The 17,114-nt window shown below is 36.1% G+C and overlaps 1 protein-coding gene across 1 annotated transcript; it reads right to left on the bottom strand.

The window, feature by feature from the left end:
• Position 1: 1 nt before the first annotated feature.
• LOC145328277 (uncharacterized) lies at positions 2–16,142 on the bottom strand. The gene is made up of 13 exons (XM_080171903.1): positions 15,956–16,142; positions 7,310–7,693; positions 6,774–6,879; positions 6,164–6,288; positions 5,671–5,713; positions 4,969–5,032; positions 4,101–4,153; positions 3,419–3,465; positions 2,808–2,854; positions 2,071–2,140; positions 1,527–1,633; positions 1,135–1,228; positions 2–729 (listed from the first exon to the last, which is right to left on the bottom strand). The coding sequence occupies exons 1-13, from the start codon at positions 16,079–16,081 to the stop codon at positions 619–621; spliced, it is 1,377 nt and encodes a 458-aa protein (XP_080028029.1). The 5' UTR covers positions 16,082–16,142; the 3' UTR covers positions 2–618.
• Positions 16,143–17,114: the final 972 nt, after the last annotated feature.

Raw genomic sequence — 17,114 nt, 5'->3', positions numbered from 1 at the left:
ATTTTAACATTTGATATATCTAATTCATTATCCATTATATGTAAGGCACACATTACTGACAATAAATCACATAATATTTTAGATAAAAGTATACAATAAAATAGATATTATGATAGTGGATAAATGATATAATGAAAGTTAAATAATAAAAGGATACATATGAAAATGAATAAATGAGATGACAAGAAGCATTTATGAAGTAAATTTTGATTTTATATGTTTTTTGCATTGCATTGGATTAAAATTCTGTGAAACCAACTTTCTCTTAGTGATTTTGTAAATTTGTATGCAACCTCATATTTTAGACACCAAAACGAACATTATTCATAGTAAAAATGTAATAGATACAAGTAAAAATAAATATTGTGTAAACACATGAAATTTTTAAGAATAAATTGAAAATAAACATCCAATTGATATTATGATGATGATAAATAAAGTGATAACGTAAAATAAACTTTTTGAGCATAATTCCCAAATATGATTGTGCAGTATAAATATCTAAAAATGATTTTTATTATTTTTTCAACATTGAAGCAAGAAAATATAAGCGGATTATAAATAATATCTATCTTGACTACATGTCTATTGTTTGACTAGGACAAAATGTTGCCAAGCTCAAAATTGCAATTCATCAAAATAATCTAGCTCAAGTTTTTGTTTCCATTCATTTGCTGCGGTTGAATCCGCTCCATAACTGTGAATAGCTACGCTTAATCCACGTACGACCTAAATAGACAATCTTTATATATGATTTAGATACCACATTCTAATATAAAAGTAACAGGATAAATGTCCATTAGATTTTTTAAACCGCTGGACCGATATGGTTCTCCTTTTCAATGAAGCTTCTTATAGGTCTAGAAAAGGTTAATAAGTAGTTTAATTAGGAGGAGGAATCCCACGAAGAAAATTCGCCACTAGAAAAAATACCCACCCACCTCCCAAACTATTTTACTTTAAAAAAAAGTTAGAGTGGAGGGGGTCTACTTACCACGACATCCTTTTCTCTTAAGTGCCCCTAGAGGTCTCTAGGGACGTACCCGCCAGTATCATATAGAGTAGACAATTAGGTAAATCAAATTTACAACACCATTACACAGCGTAGCTATTATAGGCATTAAGTATTTCTACCTGATAATACCGTTCTACTCTATCAAAACTCTTTTGACAAAGCTCCTCGATAATACACAATTCGTAATAAGGCTTCACTGCAATCTCTTTGCACCTAAAATATTTCAATAATACCTAAACACATACATAACTTTTCCGCAAGTCAAATTGAATGAGAGTCAACAATTTATCATATTTTTTTTTGATGATAATGACAAAAAATTATTATGAAAAATGAAAATCGAAGTATGCCAAACTTTAAAAAGTGTGTCACAGACAAACTTCTTGCAGACCATTGTTCTGGAGGTCCTTGTGGCTATTCAAATGACGCGAAATCATTAGATATAGTTTTGGGGGAATTGGCGACAAATACAAAAAAATAAACTGTCATAACTTTAAATTAAAATGCTTACAACTTCAGTAAATGTTCCAGCTCATTGGTTGAAAGATTTTCAATACCAACACTCTGCGGTTCTTTAATTTCTTCTCTTTCAGCATCATTCTCTTTTAGTGCATCGCCCTGAGCAAATAAAGATTAGGAAAAAAAGAAAATAACATTTAAGTCAAAATACACATCATTCAATTTATAAAGAAACTAAGACGTTTTCTGAAAGTATCATGTGCAGCACAGAAACTCCCTCTTTATTTTTTAAAAATTATTTGATAAAAGGGGGTGGGTAGTTTATCGCTTGTTTGTTTATTACTTTAGGTCACGTTGTGATATATTGGGTACTGTGTCTGTAACCCCGAATGGTTAGAGCATCGCCTATGCAGGCCCCTCAGAGTTAATGCTCTCTCTTAGGGGTTAGGTATAGCAAAAGCAATAAACCCTCCAGTTCAGTGCTCGATAAGCACTTTGAGGGAAAGCATATAAAAGTTTTTTTTCTTAAAAAAACGTTTCTTTAAAATCTTAATAAAATGCCACATTTTGAACTTGAAGATATTTAGTAACTATACCTGTAAATTGCATTCTATACAGGTGCAGTCAAAACCCCAGCAGGTCTTCAGTTTCTTTTGCCTTCTTTCTCTAAAATATTTACATCATTACGAATTGATGTACTTTTGAGTAGTGATCATTTAAGGGACGTCCAAAGGGGGGGGGAGGGGTAATTACTCCCCAATTTTTGAAAAATCTTTTACCCACCCCCCCGAAAAAAATTTAAAAAAATAAAAAACCTTGGACGTCCTTAGGTCCTTCAAAATTTTGTAGAATATGATGAATATAGGTTAGCAATAAAAATATTCGAAAGAAAAATTAACTTTTACAAGGCTTTTTTTGAGTTGATATTAAAAAAATGTCTAACTTTTCTTTAAATATTACTAGGTATTCCAGGAAAAATATTTTAAGCCTAATTTACAAGAAAGTTGTGTAACATTTAATATTTTAATTTAGCACTAGGAATAAGCATAAACGAAAGAGTGTCTGCTTGCTGTTGGGTTCGAGCCAAAACAAACATTTATTGTGATGCCTTGGTCCATAAACAGGCGCACCTCATTACCATGAACAGTTAGGACTTCTCAGACAAAGGTCATAAAGGGTTAGTTGTCTGTTGGATGTTACTTAACCCAATATCCTTGGGTGTTAGAATATTACAAGCAGATGATGCTCTGGATTATCTCGATGATCACTTAAAAATCGGAAAAAAATCACGTCCATACGAGGAAAAAAACTATTTTAAATAAAATTAACAAACCTAATATCTGTTCCTTCCTCATCGGATGGCAAGTAAGAAATTGTAATCTTAATACAAAAATAATCATTTTACATGGGAATAATAAGTTTAAATCTTTAAACAATATAAAAGTATTTGTTATGAATAATATAACGATTAATGAAGTTGATAGCAATATGAAAATGATAATGATTAAATGTGGATTCATATGAAAATGATTAAAAGTGGATTTATAAAATGTATACATGTAAATGAACAATCTCAAGGTTTATTTTTCATTTTTTAAACTTTTATTCTTTATGAATTTTCAAACAAAGTAAAATTCATTTTATTAAATAAACCTAAAGATGAAGCCTTATGGAAAATTTAAAAGGAAATGTAATTGCCATAAAAATATTTCCTTTTAATCTTTCAATATGTATTACAAGGGTGGCCATTGAAATTAAACAATCAAACAAATTTTTCTGACTTTATGTCTAGTTTAGAAATGGCGAACCTTATAAAATAACATGAAAATTAAATGTTAAATAAGCTGATATTTATAAAAAATACTAATCCATCTAAATCTCAAAAATACAAACCCTTTTTTATTCTATTTAATTTCGATATTATACAACACGAGTTTTTTTTACCTCTTCTCCTTTCTCAATGATAGACAAAGCAACTAAATGTTGTTCTCCTAGGGATTACAAAACAAATGCAGGATTAAATTACATTTCATCAGTAAAGGGGTAAAACTTTTAAGCAAAGATTTGAGCACTGAATGTTGGACATCATAAGTTGCCTTAATTTTTCTTTTTGTTAATGGGGATGGGGGGTATGGATGGGCTAAAAATTGGTCTAACATAATAAAACATTAAAGGGTTATTATTGCAGAAATTTCGCAATTAAGTTATGAAGAAAAATCTTTAAAAAATTCAAGTTGCGAAATTTCTACAAAAAAAAACCTTCTTATAAAAAAAAAAATAATAAAAAGTTACTAAATGAAATAATGAATAGTGAAAATTTATATGCTATTGGGCATATTTTAAAACATTAGATTAAAATGAAAAGTAATATATTAAAAAATCTGCCCAAAAATAAATAATCAAATGAAATGTAAATAATGAAATAAATTACCTAATGAACGAATGAAATGATAAATAATGTAAAAAGGTGCAAAAACAAAGTAATAAAATGTAAAAAATGATAAAAAAATATCTAATTGTGAAATAAAAAAATAGAAAGATACCTACTTACAATTTTTTAAAATTTGCTATTAAAAAATTAAAAATTGCATTAGAAATTATTCTATTTTTAAGAATAAATGCTTACCTTGTTCTTTACAAGTATAAAAATCTGCATTAGGGCGGCATGAATGATTTGTTCTGAAAGGAAAAGTGTGATGATTATATAAACCTTGTTTTTTTTTTAATTTAAGCCAGGTATATTTTTGTTAGCGAAAATACTCTACAATCAAACATGTCTGTTAGTCCATATAATATGTCAGCTACGTTTACTCGGCTTCTTTTCAAAATAAATTACACAATTTGTTTTGTGAAGATTCCCTATATCAATGAGAATCCAATTTATGAGAGTTATTCAATTTCTATAAAAATAGATTGATTTACTCAGATGCTATTATAACTACTTGGATGATGAATTTTTTGTGAAGCTTCTCATGACCAATGTGCATCTACTCCGTCCTTCAAGGTCTGTAATGCACAAGAGCACATACAATTTCTAAAGGGGAATCTTCTGCTATTTAAGGCACTAGCGGCTTCCCCCCTAGCCTCTAAGGGCTTTGCACCATGAGGTAATAAAAAAAAAAAAAATTCTGGTGCTGCGCCCATAATTTATGGGCAGTACCAAATTTTTTTTCTTTTTTTTTTGGGGGGGGGGTTTCAATTTTGGGGGGGTTGATGATGTCCCACCACCCAAGAAAATAGCTTAAAACCACCACAGGACCAATAGGTACATACCCTGACGAGTAGAATCCGATCGGTTCAGTGGTTACCGAGATCTTAAGGGGCGGACGGACGGACTGACAGACAGACATCGTTCTACTTTGTATTATAGATAACACTGACTTTTTCTGTAAAATTTATTCAGTCCGATTCGCATCTACCCAACTACATTTCATTTCGTCCGTAAGTCTATCGGTTCTGCTCTAAAATAATTTAATAAAATAAAATAGACAAACCTTGCCATAGTAGGACAAAGGCAGTAATCACCATCCCATTCCATATCGTTCGTATAGAAACGGCCTACAATGAAATGCTATTTATTTTTTATATCCAAGTGTTTAAATAGATAAGAATTGTTAGCTTCGCTTCTTTGCAAATGAAAGGAAATTATTCTGAGTGTAAACCACAGTGCGTTCGAAGGTGCTTTGACTTTTGTGTCAGCTTTGTCAGTTGCTTTGCTAAGGTCACGGAAATTTAGCCTTAAAAAATCATACCTATATAGAGTGGTTTTATGGAAGACTTCATAAAAGCAAACTTGTTTAAAATTTTAAACAAATAATCTTTGCTTTTCTTGTCATGATTATGCGCTAACTCCTAAGGGATAAAAATTGAACTTGAAATTTTCAAATCTATTTCTCAAAAACGGCTGCATTTTAGATTTTATTGAAAAGTGAAATGAAGTTACCTAACCTAGGGTAATGAAATGCACGTTTTCCCAATTTAGGTTCTGACACAAAAGTCAAAGCACCTTCGAACGCACTGTGATAATGAAATGAAGAGAAAAAGATACAAAGTTTTTAGGAAGTAAAAAAGGGTTGATTCAATGAAAATAGTCAAGAAGGTTACACAAGGATTTAATGATGATTGATGTCTAGAAAAATGCACTGATAAGCATTAATATTTTATTTTAACTAATTAGCGACTAACTTAAAACTAACCTGTATAAGAATTTTCATTTCCTCCATAGGAACATGACAAAAACTAAATAAATATTAAGTGTTTATAACAGGAAACATTTTAAGTAGGTAGGGGAAAAAAATTCAATACTGATTTTTAAAATATAATGTAATAATGTCTTTTATCATATCTATTTGAATAATAAATATCATAGCACCATGAACAAATATTTGCACTATGATTTGATGTATATCATTTGATTATGATTTTAGAAAAGTTCATTGTTATCTTTTGAAAAAATAACGTAGTAATAAATGTTAAGTGATAGCCTCAGAATCAAAACCGGTTCTCAGTCATGTTAAAAAAACATGTAGCGCATATATTAGACAATTTTCTATGAGTAATAAAATGAAAATCATAAAATTGATACCAGTTTTGTTGTCCAGGGCCTTCGGCCCCTTAGAGCTACCAAAATTCATTATTACATCAGCGGAAAGCTGTCAATAATACGATACAACAAATAAATATTCTTACCCTCATTCTATCTTCCATTGACATTTTGTCCACAACCTTATCAAGATATCTCTCGCACTTGTCCATATCATTGAATGTAGCGGCATTCATTGTAATCAACGGGATTTCCCTCAGGATTATCTCCCCTAAAATAAAGTAATAATGAGTCATGTAATTAAATTAAAATCAGATAGGAAAATTTATTTATGGGACATTGGACCATATATTATGTGACCCTTAAGCGTCTAAACTTTTACTATAATGGAATAGGGCATCAATTTAACAAACATTTTCTTATCCCTTCTAATCCCTCAATTTAAACCAAGAATTTCTGTGGCAAAAGTAAACAATTTTTTATTTTTGCTGATAGTATGTCATGTCTATTGCAAAGGATCTCGAAAACCCCTGAACTTATATAATTCTCCTTTACATTGCCGAAAGTTTAAAACTATTTTGCGGTTGTGTACCTCCACCTTCACAAGAAAAGTAGAACTTACGTTTTAAAACATTCTCCCTAAATATTTTTACTTTAGATGAACTAAAATTGAAAGTAGACGGTCAACTCTTTCAAAAGTACCCCAAAGAATCTTAGTCTATAAGGGCATAGCCACTTGGCAGAAATAAATCTAACCTGGATAAATTCTCCTAGTAGAGAACATCCCCTTGCCCTTGCCAACAATATCTTTGATTACAAAGCTTTCTTTCTCCTCCCGCGTGTCCTTAACATTGTAGCTCTCCTGCAAAAACAAATTATAATTTAAATGTGTTTGTTGTGTACCTAGTGATAAAATTAGTGTATGCATGCTTAGGCATGAGAAACAACCAGAAGCGTGCACGTTTTTTTGTCATGATGGTTTAAAACTTGGGAGAGAGAGGGTGGACAAAAGGGAAAAGCAGGCCTTATAAATTTCAATGGATATAACTGAAGTATCTTAGGCTCTTAGGAAAATAAAATTTCTTCTAATATCATAATGATAGTCTGGTGGTTTCACTAACTGTGCCTAGACGATCATAAACACCGTCCCTCCCCCCCCCCTCCATGAACTACGAAGGAACACAACTATAAGCTTTTATGTTATGAAGGTTGCAGATTTGAGCAAAATAACATTAAAAACTTTTGCATTACCACCCATGAAAAATATTGAATGAAAGGAAAATTAAAGTCACCTGATCATTAGAGTAATATCCTTCATCAGAACCAGCATAATCAACATCAGCAACTTCAATCTGATCATCAACAAAACTCAGATTCTTGAAATCATCAATCAGTTTTTCTATTTCATCAATACTATTCTCAAATCCATGAGAATTGTTGATTTCATTATTGACAACCAAATTATCTATGAAATCTCCATATTCAGCTGGAGCAATGATCCCAACAGCAGGACTCTCAATGAGAACAATTCCAGAGTCTGTGAGAATAGCTGCAGCACCGTCAAGTCCATCAACGCCAATAACTTCTTTAATATTGCTCTCCACAGCCAGAGAAACTCCATCAACCACTGCTACTCCTTGCTCAACAATATCTTCAACCGTTCTGTTAATGATTGCTGTCTTAACCTCTTTTCGAGGAAGCTTTGTGTTTATCAAGTTCGAAATTAAATTCCTTATCATTAAACCAAAAACAAAGCGCAAATGTCGTCTTTTAGGGCTTTCCTTTCATAATGTGGCGCGGCATAGAGTGTTTGTTTATTTTGGATGCGCACGTTCTTTACTTTTGAATGAGATATGAGAGTGTGAAGATTTCGGAGAACAAAATTGGGCCTATCATTGGTCTCATTGTGTGTGAACTACCCTAGTATACCAGGGATTTGAAACCATAAGAGCTTCAGGTAGAATTTGTTAATTTGATTAAGAAGTATGGTGTATAGGACGATTATATGTAGTTTTAAAAAGGCTTTAGCCAGCTAAGCATGAAACTTAATTATGTTTAATATATGTTTTAGTAATTTTTATGTGCCTTATTGTTGCATTTAACAATGATTTATTAAACCAAATAATTTTCCTTTAAAGCCAAAGTTTCCAAAGATTTTTACCGTAGAGAAAAATGATTTTTAAAAAGCAAATAAGATTACGTGGTTATAAATAACTGGAATTATGAACTAATTGATATTGTAATTTCAGGTCTTTGAAATAATTTCATCAATAAATCTATATTCAAACCTGCTGTTGAAACTTGATGGTTCCTGGTATTGGGGGTTTGTATGTTCGCCAACTGATCTCGTGAATTTCCCGCTAATTCGGAAGTCAAGCTCAACCAAAGTGTCATGGTTGAGACAATTTCAAAGTATCTGATGAATAGGCGTTAGCATTCATCAAGAGATCAATAGCATCCAGTGAATTATTGATGCAATAAACTGTGACAATTTTTCTGTGAAATAAGTACCTAGTGAATCAATATGCCACTAACCAAAAAGCAGAAAATTGAGCGAGCTATCGCTATTGGCAGTGAAAGGCTAGAAGTTTTTGATGAACAGTTAAAAGTGTTTTATGACAATCTAAAAGCCTGCCAAAGTTTTAGTTCATGTGAAAATGTGACTGTAAAATCAATTCGTGACATTTTTAGTGAGGTCAAGGACCAATCTGACCTAATAAAAAGTCTAAAACCTGCCGTGGAGACTAGTGAGCTGCGCGAGTTCAAGCGTGATTTGGATGAAGCTAGTGAGCAGAAAACTGTTGCAGATAAAGTTTATGCGTCGTTGGAGCAGTGTACAAAAATTCTGTACTGGCTTGACAATGATTCAGATGACGCGAGGTCAAGCACTGTCGCCAGGAACCTTGACGTCATTGAGAAGGTGAAGATGGACATGGGAGTGCTTAAAATTTCCGTGGAGTTGCGCCAAGAAGTACGTGATATGTACCGAAGGCTTAGAGAGATGGAACATCGTTCATCTAATCTGGATGAGAGTGGGACACCTGCCATGCTCTCCAGAAGTATGTCTGCTGTGGATATTCGGAGTTCCAACCCGCAGTATGGGCGCTGGGACAACAGTTTGTTGCCGTCGTTCGACGGTACTGACACGGATTACCCAAACTTTAAACAGGTCTTTAAGGATCTATGCTCTGGTTATGGATTTGCTGACCAGAGGTTAAGTCTGATGTTGTGTATGGAGAAGGTGATAACCAACCCGGAACTACGCAAGCAAGTGTCAGCGATTAGAGATCACAATGAACAATGGGCGTTTCTTGACCAGATGTTTTTATCAAACACTCGCCGGTTCATGAGGATTTTAACTAAGTTGAACAAGATGAAACCTGTGGATAAACCTGTGGACGTGGTTAGCGCAATTGCTACCTTCAAGAGCATGATGCAGGAGGTAGAAGCCATCGTTGGTTCTGCAGCTAAGGATTACAACCACCTAACTCTCATTCATATTTTTAAAGACAAGTGCCCTGAAAATTTGAGAGACAAAATTATGATGGAGCTAGGTAGCATGAACCAACCAAACATCCCGAAGATTGTTGAACTGCTGGAGAGGACCAGGGGTGCCATGTTGGCCGGTGATATGTCCTATGACAGTGGCGCCGGCAAGAGAAATCGTGACAGAGCTGCCGCCGCGCAAGTATCTGGCCGCAGCGACAATAAGAATGGAAAGGCTGGGAAGGACAAGGCTTCCAAGTGGAACAGTGCATGTCCTGTGGAGAGCTGCAAGGAGAAGCACCCGATTTTCCGTTGCCTCACGTTTAAGAAGATGGATGTGGTTGACCGAAAGAAAGTTGTCCAGCAGAAGAAGTTATGTGAACTCTGTTTGTGCGACGGCCATACTGCTGACAAGTGTAATAAATCTGATAAGCTTGGTGTTTGTGGTACCAATAATTGCGACAGATACCATTCCAGGTTACTCCATGAGGCTAGTGCTGGTGTGAATACAGTCTACAAGTCAAGTTCTGCACCCAGCCCCTGTACCTTCTTACTTCAGTTAGTTCCTGTTGTAGCACCTGGCGGCGGCACCTGCCACGCCACGGTAATGTTTGACTCCGGGGCAAATTTGCCACTTGTGTCTGAGAAGTTATCCAACAAGTTGAAGCTGAAATCTACTGGCAGATATACAACTATTTCTGTAGCTGATGGCAGTGAGTCTTCCTGCCGCAACGTTGTGTTTTATCTGAAGGATAGGGACGGCAATCTGAGGGAGTTTGAGGCAGCTGTCATGCCTACCCTCGGCGGGGCCAACGAGATGCGCTCGGTCCACCCCGAAACTGCCGCCGAGATATTTAAAATGCCGCCAGAAAGGTTTACATATATTAGTGGAGGCTTAGATATCATCATTGGAAATACACATCCTGACGTGTTTCCTTCAACCTACCAGAAAGTGGGCCAGTCTATGTTGTGGCGAACCATTTTTGGTAGTGGTTTTATCTGTACGAGTGCTGATGGTGGAGCTGGAGATCAAAAGTCGGCTTATAAGGCTGTCAGTGTCAGTGGAGGCACTTTGCCAGACTTTCTGACGTCTGAATCGTTTGGCGTACAGCCGCAGGCACTTTGTCCAGGATGTACTGCTTGTCAAGAGTGCAAGGCTATGGCCGACGGCACTACCTGGGACCAGCGTGAGAGGCAGAGGATAATTGAGGCAGGTTTAACACTAGACTTGCAGTCCAACAAGTGGACAGGTCAATATGCTTATATTGAAGATCCTCACACTTTACCTTACAATGAGAGTTTAGCCCGCAAAATTGCTGAAAAGGATCGTGCCAGGATGGTCAAGGAAGGTACCTATGGAATGTATGTGGAGGTATTCAACGACGCCATAAGAAGAGGCGTTTTTCAAAAAGCCACGCCTGAAGAATTGCAGTATGAAGGACCTAAGTCTTGTTCATCAATAGTGGTTGCTTTCAAGGAGGATTCAAGTTCCACACCCATGCGATTGTGTGCAAATAGTTCTCTGACGTTCAAGGGTACCAGTTTTAATAACATAATGCTGGGAGGCCCACCGCCAATGCAGAAGATATTTTATCATTTGATGCTTTTCCGCGGTTACAAGGTTGGTATAACCGCGGATATCTCCAAGTTTTATAACTCCATCCTGGCCACAGAGTTCGACAGCCAGATGAAGAGAGTTTTATTTTCCCCGACGCCAGATGGTCCACTTGAAATTTACCTGACCAAAGTTGTAAATTTCGGCGAGTTAGCTGCGGGAAATTTGGCAGTTACAGCCCTGAAGTTGACATCCCGCCTGTTCGGCGGAAAGAGTGAAGCAGAGGTCAAGGAGATGTATGGAGAGGGACAAATAAACGGTAGTGAAATTGTTGCCAAACCTGAATTATGGAAGGAGCCACAAATACCTACCTACCCTGATGAGGAATTCAAGTTACCTCAGATTCCAGTTGCAGTCAAGCTTGAGAAGCACAGCTTCATAGATGACGTTATTTCGGGAGCAGGATCGAAGCCAGAAGCCAAGGAGATGATGAAAGAGGCCGACAGGATTATCGGCAAAGGTAGTTTTTCCTTCAAACAAGTCATTTATTCTGGAGATGATTGCCAGCCTACCAAGGTTCTCGGGCTGATATGGAAGCCAGCCACCGATGTGTTGTCCATCGCCACAAGAGTCAATCAAGATGGTAAAGTCAAGGGAAGGAAGGTGAAAGAGGATGCTGATTTGTACAACCTCCAGGACGCCTTGGACGAGAATCTGACAAAGAAGATGGTCCACAGGTTCGCCGCCCAAACCTTCGACCCGATCGGGCTTTGCAGCCCTATTCTGTTGAGAATTAAACTTGTCCTGCGGAAAACATGTTTGCTGAATTTGGGCTGGCAAGATTTCATTCCAAAAAGTCTACGGGATGAACTTGTTCAGTTGCTGGAGGACAGAGCTGAGGTCGCTAAATTGGAGTTTGACCGTTGTGTGGTCCCGGATGAACCAACTGGCCTTCCATCCTTGATGATGTTTTCGGATGGGTCATCAGAGGCTTATGCATCTAATGCATATTTGAGGTGGCCAACTAGACAAGGATTTGAAACGTTTCTGCTAGCCACTAAGTCAAGAGTTGCGCCGGTCAAGTGTGAGTCAATTCCACGCCTTGAATTGATGGGGTGCCAGATGTCCACAAGGTTGGCAAAGTCCGTCAGAGATGCCCTGCCCTTTGATGTTATCAGAGTGATGTACTTTACTGATTCATCGTGTGTTTTATCACAAATAGTTTCCAACAGTGCTATGTTGAACACATTTAATTCTCATCGTATTGGAGAAATTCAATCTGCGACCAACAAGGATGACTGGAGGTGGGTCCCCGGGACGCAAAACGTTGCAGATTTGGGCACCAGAAGCACCTGCAAAGTATCAGATTTGGGACCAGGTTCCAGGTACAGATTGGGCCCAGAATGGTTGCGCCAGGATGAAAGTGCGTGGCCGGTGAAAACTGCCGAAGAAGTCAAGCAGGTTTTACCCCCAGAGGAGTTGAATACCAAAATGGTTAAGTTATGTTCAATGAAAGTTGCCGGAGAAGCCGCTGAAGATGTCTTTAGGTTTAAGCACAGGAGATCATTTGGACAGGCCAAACGTATTATGGCAGCTGTCCTGCAAGTTGCGAACACCTGGTTGAAGAAGCTAAAGAGCAGACAAGAAGGTAAGGCTACAGCCGCTGGTAGTCATGTAGCAGCCGCAGATTCTGTGTACAAGCCGTCTTTGTACAATTTTATGGCGGCGGCGGAACTTTTCATTGTGTCACGAAGCCAAGAGGATGAGTGGATAAATGACGCTAAAGGCAATTATGCGTCATTAAATCCATTAGTGCATGAAGTATCATTGACCTGGCCTGTCGTTGGTCCAGGTGGAAAGTATGTGACCAGGGAGATGAGGATTCTTAAGATGGTTGGTCGTGGACAGCCAGTCATTGACGCCATTACTGGTGGCCGTAAAATGATATTTGAAGACATGCCAGGTTTAATAATTTTGGAGCCTGGTAATTGGTTAGCTGTTGTTTTTATGAGAGAAGCACATGTTGAGCTTCACTCTGGTGTCCGTGGAACTTTAGCTGAGAGCCGCCGTTGGTGCTGGATTGTGAAGGCAAGGAGGTTGGCCATCATGGAAGTGAAGAAGTGTTGGCCCTGCAGTGTTGAGAGGGCTAAGGAATGTCGTGCTACCATGAAGGAGGTGTTACCTGACAAGTTGGTCCCGAGCAGGCCTTTTGAAGCTGTGCAAGTCGACCTGATGGGTCCGCTGGTTACGAGGAGAGCTGCCGCCAAAACGAGGAGTCAGACAGCAACGAAGAAGGTGTGGGTGTTCGTGGTGGTCTGCAGGTTCTCAGGGGCGTTGTGGTTAGATGCCTTGGAAAAGTATGATACCAGCAGTATCCTGTTGTCCCTGCGCAAGTTGGAAGCTGTTCATTGTCTGCCGAAGATCATAGTAAGCGACATGGGCACACAATTATCCGGTGCTCGCAAGGTTTTAGAGCAGAAGTTGGGCAGCCAGGTAGAGTTTTCTTGGTCTCAGATCCCGGCCCGAGCCCACCATTATATTGGGCAGGCTGAGAAAATGGTGGGATTAACCAAGAGATTGCTGTCCAAAAAGTTGGTGAATAGTTCTGTTAATTTCAACGAGCTCCTGGTGCTGTTGGCGGAGGTCAGCAAAATTATGAATAGCAGACCACTGACGATTGAAGCTGCGAACGACGTGGAGAATTGGCGGCTGATTACCCCTGGCCAGCTGCTGGGAAATGTTGACCGCCAGCCGTTGTGCAATGTGGCGATGAAACCGGAGGACCAAATTTCCTCCAGGTTGAAGTTGTTGGAAGATTTATCTGCCCAGTTTTGGACTGCCTACCGCCAGGAGATCCTACCGAAGATATTACGGATGTCCAAGTGGAAGGATGAGATGGCGGAGCCACTAGCTGACGGAGATATAGTTCTGGTTACGAGTACCAATCCACTGATGAGATGTTTGAGGATGGGCCGAGAATTGAGGATGGAAGAAAGACTGCAAGAGTCTTGTTCAGACTGACAGATAAATCTCCCCTAGAAGAACATGCTGTATCAGTCAGGCAGTTGTTAAAAATTATGATTAATAATTGATTCTTATTTTATGGAAATTGAGTTTTTTTTTTAGTAAAAAGCCACATTTTTCATATGCCTATTTTATGCCTAAAATAAGAATCAAATGAAATGCGATTAAATATTCTTCTATTTCATATGCTCAAATTTAATTTTATTGAGTTTAATTTCTTTTCAAAAGTACAATTCATTTTAAAACTTACCTGAAAAGTTTAACAAAAAGGAATAAATGTGTCGAGGTTGCGTGATTCGATATTTATTCTAAGAAAAAAATCAAGTATTTTTTTAGCAGATTTTTTTAAAATTATATATGAATTTCAATCAAGTAAAACATTTTTATTTAGATCAAGGAATGATTGAAAATTCATATTTAAAGTCTCATATTTTTTACAAAGAAAAATTGGTATTTTTTCATAATTTCAATGAAAATTCTAACGAAGATATTATTTTGCTATTCTTTAAGTATTAAAAAGTTTTATTGTTGATTAAGATATTACAGTTCTTATTCATTAGGTTTGAAAAACTTTCTGCCCAAGGATTTTGAAAAATTTTTTCTTACTACTCTTTTTGATGCTTAACAAATTTAGTTTTAAGTACCTATAAATCTTAATTTTCTTGTCTAAGATTTATTTCGTTTTATTTTTACCATTATTGTTTACATTTACATTTCAACCTGATTTCGTAGGTACTTATTGATTTATTAATAATGATTTATTACCTATTGATTATGAAATGATTATTATTAGTGTAGTTGTTATATTTACAACATCATGATTAATAGGATTATCCATTTTAGGATTGTGTATGTGATCTTGTGATTGTCATGTGCATGGAATGTTGTATGGTACAAACCAATCCCCATCCTTCTATCCTAAAATGTGAGGTATTATGAGTCCTAGTGAGGAGTATAATATTGTGTATGCATTTCACGGGGTTTCATTTAGTTAGGAGCAAAATTGTCACGTTTTCGGGATGTGGCCATTCTCATGTGATTATGGTGAGTTGAGTTTAGTGAGAAATGTTGCTAGTGCTCAGCGCGAAAAAAACCTTGAATCTCGTTAAGGAAGTTAATTTGACTTTCAAACGGGGGGTGTGTCTTAACCTCTTTTCGAGGAAGCTTTGTGTTTATCAAGTTCGAAATTAAATTCCTTATCATTAAACCAAAAACAAAGCGCAAATGTCGTCTTTTAGGGCTTTCCTTTCATAATGTGGCGCGGCATAGAGTGTTTGTTTATTTTGGATGCGCACGTTCTTTACTTTTGAATGAGATATGAGAGTGTGAAGATTTCGGAGAACAAAATTGGGCCTATCATTGGTCTCATTGTGTGTGAACTACCCTAGTATACCAGGGATTTGAAACCATAAGAGCTTCAGGTAGAATTTGTTAATTTGATTAAGAAGTATGGTGTATAGGACGATTATATGTAGTTTTAAAAAGGCTTTAGCCAGCTAAGCATGAAACTTAATTATGTTTAATATATGTTTTAGTAATTTTTATGTGCCTTATTGTTGCATTTAACAATGATTTATTAAACCAAATAATTTTCCTTTAAAGCCAAAGTTTCCAAAGATTTTTACCGTAGAGAAAAATGATTTTTAAAAAGCAAATAAGATTACGTGGTTATAAATAACTGGAATTATGAACTAATTGATATTGTAATTTCAGGTCTTTGAAATAATTTCATCAATAAATCTATATTCAAACCTGCTGTTGAAACTTGATGGTTCCTGGTATTGGGGGTTTGTATGTTCGCCAACTGATCTCGTGAACTTCCCGCTAATTCGGAAGTCAAGCTCAACCAAAGTGTCATGGTTGAGACAATTGCATTTGCATCAAATTGATCATCATTAAATCTAACTTGCTCAAGTTGTACAACCCCAGCGCCCTGCAGGGGCTGGGTCAAGTGGATATTTTCGGCTATGGCCATTACTACATTGGCTGAGAGAACCATGTTGATCAAGTTTAATAATCTTATATAATGTGAACTAAATTTCTAGAAATCAATATTAATTTCTCTTAGGTATCTCCTAAACTTTCTAATTCTAGTTAAATATAGGTATAAGTATTTAAAAATACAAAATAATTTTCCTAAAGCCAAGCATTTTAAAGACTACTTTCGTCTACAAGAAAGTGTACAAATTATCTAAAATAAGGCCCAAAAGTGTACAATGAAAAGGCTGGTTTTAGGAAACTAGTTTAATATTGTCATTCAACAACTTGTACATTTAAGAAAGTTGGAATTGAACAACTCTTCACCGTACTCTGTGGTAAATCAAATTTTAGGAATTTTTGAGAATTTATATAAATCTTAAATCAAAATAGAATGGACCCAATGAAATTATATGATTACCTAGTTAAAAGAGAAATTTTCCTGTAATGGTATTTTCTTCCTTAATAGGTTTGTATTTCTTAATCTGTTTTCTTTTTCTTTTGATGGTTTGCAATCTTATAGCTTCAGTAATATCACAAAGTATCACAACAATTTTAAATATTGATATGTTATAACTTTTTAAAGATATAAAGTACTTAAAATCCTTTCACTATGATTAATAAAAATCTTTGAATTATTTTTCACTATGATAAAGGATGTAGTGGATTTCTTGTTGGTTGTGGCATCAATACCTCCCATCATGAGTAGCACAAAACTTGAAACTTCAATAATAAATAAAAGAAAACTCTTGGTGGGTCTGTAGATTTCACCACTGTAATTTGGAATCCTAAAAATATTAATTCTATGTAAAAAAAAAAAAAAAATGCTGAAAAAAGTCTTAAACTTGCAGAAAACTTTCCCTAACATTTTTTTGCGATTCTATTGCTTAGAATAGGAAGATTTTATTTGATGATAAACATAGAGGGATTATGAAATAAAAATCTATTTTCTAAATTTGTTTTATAGCATGAAAATCTTTAAAAACTAGCACCAAACCTACATAAGGACAATACAAAACTTTACCCTAAAAGGGGACTATCCACGAACAAGAGCA

This window comes from Acartia tonsa, chromosome 9 (assembly GCF_053477335.1).
Source record: "Acartia tonsa isolate MP-2025a chromosome 9, ASM5347733v1, whole genome shotgun sequence".
NCBI classification, from domain to species: Eukaryota; Metazoa; Arthropoda; class Copepoda; order Calanoida; family Acartiidae; genus Acartia; species Acartia tonsa.
The sequence above is the reverse complement of the archived record's forward strand: the minus strand, read 5'-3'. Positions and strand labels throughout refer to the sequence as shown.